General features: G+C 39.4%; 1 protein-coding gene across 3 annotated transcripts in view; it reads right to left on the bottom strand.

Moving 5' to 3' along the window:
* Positions 1–6,390: 6,390 nt before the first annotated feature.
* Pdgfc (platelet-derived growth factor, C polypeptide) overlaps positions 6,391–8,729 on the bottom strand; it is a 177,625-nt gene continuing 175,286 nt past the window's right edge. For all 3 annotated transcript variants that reach the window (NM_001357746.1, NM_019971.3, XM_017319655.2), the window contains one exon: positions 6,391–7,969. In NM_001357746.1, coding sequence (NP_001344675.1) covers positions 7,853–7,969 — 117 coding nt within the window. In that variant the 3' untranslated portion in view covers positions 6,391–7,852. The remainder of the gene's footprint in view (positions 7,970–8,729) is intronic.

Here is an 8,729-nt window from a genome sequence, read left to right as displayed (position 1 = left end):
ATACATATATACACATAATACATAATAATAAATGATAATTTATAAAAATGGAAGCAAAGGGTACGTTGTGGAGAGATAAACAGATAACTATGAAATCTGGATGGCTTGCTAGTACTGTTCTCTTCCTGTCACTAAACAAGCACTGAGACACAGCATCGCACTAGGAAAGCCTCTTGGTATAGCAACCATTTACTCATTTCCTTCTTCCCGCACTTTCTCTACCTGTGGAGATGAAGCCTTGCACAGTAGTCTCAAATGACCAGGAGGGAAGGAGATAGTAATTTGTAGCACTTATTGTGTATCAGCCACTTGTCTTAATACCTTCCTTAATCTACAGATTTCCCCCCTTGATCTGTGCATTTTCATTAGCAATGTGTCATGTCAAAAGATGCTGCGAAATTGCTTCAGGTTTTGTTAGTATTAGAAGTGACTTGGCTGTGAAGCCCCTACATAAAGACTCGGCCTGATTTTTATAAGATCAACCCTGTTCAGAAAGAAGAAGCACAGTTTATGGGAGCGTTCCAAATGGAGAGTTCATAGGAAGTGACAGTTGTGCTTTCTGAAAGGACAAATTGGTTTTGGTAACAAAGAAAAGAAGACAAAAAGTATTTCCTTGAGGATTTGGTCGGGACCAAAGGCAGCATTAGGCTGTGTGAGCTCAGATGCACAATGTGTACATAGGAAAAATTGAAATAGTGATGAAATGTGCTTGAAATGGGTCTTTTCCACAAGGGTGGACTTTGGATGTTTTGTGGGAAACAGGAAGGGACCTGCAAAGGCAGTGATCATCCTGAGAACAACCAAGACACTGATAGAACTTCACCGATCATGGTGATCTGAACTGAAACAGAGTATGTATATAGATTGGGGTCATTTCAGCAATGAAATTGACCTCATATTAGGGGGGGCACTATGTACCATAAGGCTTATAGAAAAAAAGTTATTTAGAAAGTTTCCAATGTTAAAAACTGTGACAAAAGTTGACCACTACTTGCTCACTAACAAACATGGCATCAAATCTGAGAAAAGAGAATGGGTTAGAGTAATTCTATCTAAGGGGAACTCATAGAATACTGTGATAGATAGATTTGTTGGACTCATCTAGAACCCAGGAACAAGAACAGAGAGGGTGCTAAACAATATAAAATGAACAGCCAGTCCAGGCTGTTTCCAGTCAGGAGTAGAGAGTGTGATACTGAAAAAGTATATAAAACAACAAGAGGTCATGAACAGGAGTTGGCATAGGAAACCAAAATGCAATGCTCGATCACAAACGAGAATACTGAATGAATGTAGATAGGAAACAGGAGGAGCACTTCAGGAGAGAGCATGGACCAGAGGGTAGCATGGCATCAGTGACAGCTTTACAATATGAAGGCACACGTTTCTATTTCAGGAATCAGGAACATCATGAGGCTTAATATTTCTGAATGGTAAGCATCTAAGGCTGGGTTGACTGCAAGTTCAAAGTACAAGAATGTGTAGATAACTCTCATAGATCAGTGCTTCACACACCAGTATTAGTGTGACAGATATTAGGACCTGGGTAGATGAATGAAAGGTAGAGTGAAGCTGCTTTCTCGTTCCTGTTTACCTTGCTGGTGACAATGAGTGCTGTGAAAGTAAACACACATACCCATGTAAGTATGACTATAGCCTGTTGCTTTGATTGTACAAGATGTCAACAAACATCTTGGCAAGGCAGATATAGACATGAAATATGACCAAATAGGGCAGCACCGAGACCACTGATGTCATCTTACCCCATGCCCCAGGTTTTTAGGGTGTATACTAAATGCATGCTTCTACATGATCTACATATTAACTTTATTCCTTGCTTCTGAGAGGTATTATATATCTTATCTGCTGCATTATAGGTGTCTGTGCTAAAAAGCAAACAAACAAAACACCCAAACCAAACCAAACAGAACCAACCAAACAAAAATTCACCATTACTACAACAACAGGACCCCACTACTTTGATTATATTAAATTGGTCTCAAAAAAATAAAAATAAATAAATAGATATTCATGAACCTGGAAAAAGTGGGGATGAGTTGATGTGTGCAGGAATGAGAGGAAAACAGGAAAGGATGGGGGAAAGCAATAAGACTATATCACATATGCATATTGCCTTTTCAAATAACAAAAGTAATGAATACAATACCTAAAAACAGCAAAACAATCAAATATTAAGAACAGTGAAGCAGGATTGTACTGAGATATATTACACACACCCACGTTAGCAGATTCAGCTTGACATCATTAGTACTGGATTTCAGAATACTTTTACCATTTTACAATGAAAATCTGTGGTCATTAGCAGCCATCCTATGAACTCCTTCCCTCTACCCTTACAAACAGATACACTGCCTCTCTGTATTACTTTAAAAGATATATCTATAAATGGACTCACTCGGTATGTCATCGTTTAGGAATACTTCTGTATAGCATTCTTTCAGGCTCATGAACCCTGTGGTACTTACTGATTCGTCATTCTTGTTTCTTACAGCTTAATGATATCCCATTGTTGGAACATAACAGGCTCCATTCCCATTTCATTGGATTTCATTGGATAGGCAGTTTGATATTTCCTACTTTTGAGGTATTCTCAAAAATGTGCTATGTACCCTTTTTTCAGGCATTGGGCTGTTGCATATCTATTAAGAAATGAATTGTTGAGTCATATTTAAGCTCCGAAGCTCAGGACATTTTGTAACAGGGTTCCAATATATTTAGACCTTTATAGAATGTGTCTTTTTCAATTTTAGACATCTCAGGAAGTGTGGAACATCTTATTATGAATTTCATGTCCATTTTCTTAATCACTGGTGGTCTTCTCATGTTTGTTAGTTATCATTAGGTTATTATGTGAAGTGGTTTATTCAAGACCTTTTCTCATTTTCAAATGAGTTGTCATTATCATTAAGCTGTATGAGTTCTTTATGCATTCTGATAGAAGACCCTAGTCTAGCATATAAATTACACATACTTTATTTCACTGTACTAATCATTTCATTTTATATCAATCAAAACACAAAGTTTTTTAATTTTCATGGTCTTGTTTAACCTTTCTCTGTTTTTCCTCTCTTTTGCAATTGCACCTGAGAACCAATTGCAGGCCATAGTTTCTTTTATACTTTGAGTTTGTCTCATCTTTGCTATAAAAGACTGCCTCATCCTTTGGGTTTTTGAGTTTAGTGCGTACAGGATCCACATTGCTCTGAATGTGAACATTCGCTTGAACCAGAATCCTTTATTAGATAGCCTACCCTCACTACCAAACTGGATTGTCACTCCTGTCAAAAATCAACTGAATACAAGTTCTAAGGTTTAGTTTTGGATTCTCAGGCCTATCACATTGATCCATGGGTCTGACATTGTTAACTGTGTCACAGCATTTCTGTGACTTTGCAGTAAGCTCTAAAACCCTAAAGCTGAATCTGCCCATTTTATACTCCTATGCTCAAGGTTTATCTATCAGTTTGGTTTCTTCATACTCTTTTCTGATTATTTAGAGTATCTTAATAGTTCCTCTAAACAAGCCAGTTGGACTTAGACTTAGATCTATAACTTTTAAAATGATAAACTTATTGACCTTAAAAGAAAATTCTGATGAAAGAGATATGCTTCATCTTTCAGTTTCTTAAAGATTTATACTGGACATTCTTTCCTGTAATGACTGAGGAGTTATATAATAAATTGGATCCTGTGTAGATTCAAATGCCTGCTGAGGCAATCCTTAAAAAGATGAGTTAATGATTTAGTAACTGCACAGAGTGTGACCAAGGTAGATGCAGGAACGGAGCTTAGCATGAGCTTCTAGGGGAATACCAGTGTATTTGAGAAGGGAGGGAGGGAGGGAGGGAGGGAGGGAGGGAGGGAGGGAGGGAGGGAGGGAGGGAGGGATGCTGCCCATATGCTACTCAGAGAACAACTTGGAGGAGTTGGTTCACTTCTTTCCCCTTCTGGATCCTGGAACTTGAACTCAGGTAGGTAGTCAGGTTGGACAGCAAACAACTTTACACAGTTAGCAATCTCCCAGACAGAGAGAAAAGGAAATTTTATAACCTTGCTTCACTGACAAAATAGTAGTCTGGCCTGTGGGGAGCTGAGAAGCAGCAGCATCTTTCTCCTGTGTCCTTCATCTCTCAGCTGAAGGTCAGAGAATTCAACAGCCCCAGGGCTTGTCCCAGAGATGTTCCACTCAACATCATTTATCCTCCTGCATCCTCATCTCACCTATTTACTGATGCAAATTGTTAACTGACTCCCACTTTGATTCAATGCCTCATTAGGCATTGGTGAAAGAATAAACAATATGATTCCTGCTTAGAGTCCCATTAATGTAGGAGTCTAATGAGAAACCAAAACGAGGTCATTGTAACTCAGTACCACAATATTTATAGTTGAACTATTTCTGTACGCCTGTGTAAGTGGAGAGAATGAAGCCAAGCTTGAGGGACTAATGGCATTTGAATGGACACTTGGCAGGAAGCTAGTAAGAAGGGTCTGTGTAGGAGCTGTTCTTCTAAGAGAATGTAGCACACATTAGCATACATGTGAAGGAATGCTGGTATTTTTCAAAACCCACAAATATTCTCTACAGCTGTGCCAGATTTGATGGTGTAAAATGAACGGAAAGTGGTAAACAGTGAGCTTAGGAGGGATTTGGTGTGCCATACGAGGATTAAAACAGAATTCTGTAGAGTTCTACTGGGGAAACTCTACCCATCACCATTAGCTTTGCTGAAGGGCCATGCTCTTAGTGGTGTGGAGGACAGATCAAACAGCAGTGAGGCCAAAGGCTCATTAGGCTGGGGAAACAGAGACTGTTTTACTGGAATGGAGAGAGCTCTGAGGCAGGGCCAGAAAGGAGACAGTTACAGAAACTGGGGGGTGTGGTAGTCACAAATGTGAGGGAGGAAAAGGCACTCAGTGATGTCTGCTAATAACATAGGAAGCAGGAAATGAAAACAAAGCCCGGGCCTCTCTGAAGTGAGATGGTTCATTATAAAGGACTTAGCTTCAGAAAATTCACTCAGCTTCAACATCGGATGTGAGAAGAAAGCGAACCACTGGGGGGAAAAGAATCTATCGATACAGTTTAATTTTCTGAGGGCAAGACTACCTGTTTTGTCTTTCGCACACGTCCAAATTGTCTATAAGGAGTATTTGATGAGAAGGAGAAAGGAACAATGAGAATCAGAAATAAAAAATATAATCATGAATACTGCTTCATATAACTAAGTGCTATTCTTCAGTTTAATAAGCATCACTATGCAAAATGGGCCTTTGCCACAGAGACAGAAGTCGGAACCACTGATATAACATACAAAATAATTGGTGGTCAATATAGTCAACACCTCCAAGACTTAAGAGAAAATGAGGTCACGTGTGCTGTAAACGCATTAGCTTCTGTTGGCTTTGGTAAACACAGGAAGCATCATGAGTGTAATTGATCATAGACAATCAGGCTTCATACTTACCCTCACTCACTGGCAGTAGGGAACAGAGTGATACTTTTATGATCACGTTTGACCACCAAAGAGAACAATAAATATTTTAAAACTGACAAGGGAAATGGTTAGAAATACCAAGGTAAACACATCTGGTAGGTAATTCCGTGTAATCTCTCACAGTTCTTACTTTGCCAGTAAGACCTGGAAACTGCCGATATTCTGCACTTCCCATGATGCTTGGTGAAGTTATTTCTGGGTCTCTATAGCGCTGGGACAAAAGGGCAAAAGGTTAAAGAAATGAGACAGAGAACATGTTTATTTGTGTACTTGTTTCTCACATGGTGGGAGGTAGGGCAGGGCTGCCAGCAGCAGGGTCACAGTCAATGGGTACTCTTTGCAAGCTCAGTCTGGAGAGACTGTCTCTGGACATGTGATGTTTCGCCAAGCCTACAGCCAAGTGCTGAAGAAACCAGACCCCAAGAGATCTGTGCCTAGAATGGAAGGACTATATTTTGAAATACCCTGGTAATCCATAGACTAGCTACTACATACTGCAGATGTTGCCATAGAAAATGGAGACAGGAATAGGAACTTATGGAATCTGCCCCTCACTTAATCTAATCATATACTATATCACCACACATTTTACAATGCATCTTTTACTTTTAGATCCTATACAGTTTACTTAATCAGAATTTACTATTAATACCACTGGGGGGGGGAAGAACTTCATTGCAACAAGAAATTAGAAAGAAGAAGACAGGGGAGGGTGAACTGGCAGATGTTTTTCTACAATGCAAAAGATGGTAACTGAGTACTTTATTATCTTCCTTTCCTTGGAACCAAAGAGGCAGACATGTTCACACTCATGGATACCCACAACCGCCTCACCCCCCCCCACACACACCACATACACTTAGACGAACACTTACACTTGTCCCCAAAATAGCCAGATTATTTTATTTGATGATTCAATACATTTTAATTCAAATAGTCACCACAAAACTTGGGCACAGATTAAGCATTTACAAGCAATGTATTATGTTGATTTTCTTTGCAATTGCCAAAGAGTATAATAAGTGAACTCCTTAAATGATATACTTCTGTACATAAAAATATCCATGTATTAATACAAGTGTATGGAGCAGAGTTTAAAGGTAATAAAACCCTAGTATTGAAATAAATAGGATATGTCCATACAGCGCAGCATAGCCCAGAACACTGTGCCTAGAAATGGTCGAGGTTTCTGGGGACGTGCTTCTCTGAGCTATACTCCTATTTCCCATAGAAAGGGGTAGGTTAGCAATGGCTCCATATTTACTCAAGCTCTGTTCTGTTCGTAGCTCTAAGAACAGAATTGGGAATTGATGATAGTACAGTTGTTATCAAACTGTCCCTGCGACCTACCAATTCTAAAAACTTCCCCATTCCATCTTTTCAAATGCAGATGACGCTAAGCTCTAGCACCATACAAGGAAGAAATACATATGTTTTTGTCAGAGCAACAAGATTTTTATATCAATCATCTTTGTTCTTCTGGCTATAACAATTTTGTTTAGAAAAAAAAATTATCAAGCTAAAAATAATTGCTCTAGGTTGTCATAAAAAAGAATATTAAATACCTTTGGTAAAAATAGAAATATTTAACAAGATTAGAAAAGCCAACAGTTATAATGTCAAAAGGAGAATATAAAAATATACACAATGAAACACAGAAGCCACCTCAGAGGGAAGGGAAGGGAAGGCCACTCCTCTGTGCAGGTGTGCTTTCTCCAAACCATGACCGCACCTTTCCTCCAAATTGCGGAGAAGTTGCCAAGCATTGAAAACTTCAGTCTTTCCTTTCAGCATGGCACATTTAATTCCTATTAACATAGCTGCTCTCTAAAAGCTTTGAGTTTGTAGAAAACAGAGCATCTGTCTATCTATGCAAACAGGTTGGAGAAATCCAAGTATTTCTGCATTGTTCACAATCAAGTGTGTGTTTTTCACCATTTTCTTGTGCTGACATCACTTGCCCATATCAAGACAACTAAGCTACACCATTCTGTCAGTGGAAAAGAAATGCTGTCACTCCAGAGTTTGCTAGCGATCTACATTCATTTCATTTGTTTCTGTGGTCAGAAGACCATTGTCTGGGCTTCCTCTAGAAGGCAGTGCTTTGTGATTGACTCCTCTTGGTGCCTCTGGTCTTTTAGAAGACACTTGAAGTCCTGCAGGGGAAGGCTATTGAAGCAAACAACTGAGAATTTGGTTGGAGACGAGTAAGATCTTTACCATAGCCAGCATCAGCAGCTGAGAGCCCTGCGGCCAACGCTGGTGGGGATGAAGGTTGCTTGTGGGGGTACACAGAATGCCAGTGCTCACGTGTGCTGCTACGAAGGCTGCAGTTACCCTCCTGCGTTTCCTCTACACACACAGTCACATTCCTCGTGGTGTTCCAGAGCCACATCAGTGAGTGACTTATGCAATCCCTTGACTCCAGTTTTTGGTCTCAACTGAAGGACCTAAAAGGGAATAAATATGTCTCCTTTAAAAAAACATTGTTTACTGTGCTTGACTTCATGGACAAGTAACATTTCAAAAATCAGAAAACAAACACAAAAGCAACAGTACAAAACAAATAAACAATAACATTGGGGGCCGAAGAAAAACATGCACACTCTTTCATGTTGCTTAGTGAAGTTACATGTATGCATGGTCCTTCCCTCTAGCTTCAACATCCCAGTCATCCACTACTGTCATTTCATAAAAGAAAGGATGCCTTAATGCCAGAAGTCTCAAAGCACACAGAAAAGCTCTTAAACGGAAAGATTCACTGTGTGCTAATTGCTTCCTAAATGTTATACGAGAGATAATTTCACCTCAAGGGTTTTGAAAGCACTGGTAGACAATTTGTTTTTCTGTTGTTTTAGCTTCTTCTTTTCATACACTTCTCAACTGGGCAAATATTTACACTTGATGCAATGCACTCAAACCATGGGCATAGCGTGGTAAGAAACTCGATCATTCCACAGCTGAGCTTGCTCAATTATGCCACTCATTAATTTTCTTGGCTACACTTCAAGTCCTCTATAAACTTGATGAGATGGATTAGATGTACTCCATAAGCATCGGCCTCTGCCACAGCTTAGTTTCTGCATCTGGGTCTTACTGTACAGTGCTAAGGAGGCTCAGCAGTAACAATGAGGCCTCTATTAAACAAACTTTTTCCACAATTTAGGTTGTTCAGATTTCAGACAAAAAATATAGATGGCAAAATTAACA

Source organism: Mus musculus, chromosome 3, assembly GCF_000001635.26.
Source record: "Mus musculus strain C57BL/6J chromosome 3, GRCm38.p6 C57BL/6J".
Taxonomy (NCBI): domain Eukaryota; kingdom Metazoa; phylum Chordata; class Mammalia; order Rodentia; family Muridae; genus Mus; species Mus musculus.
The sequence above is the reverse complement of the archived record's forward strand: the minus strand, read 5'-3'. Positions and strand labels throughout refer to the sequence as shown.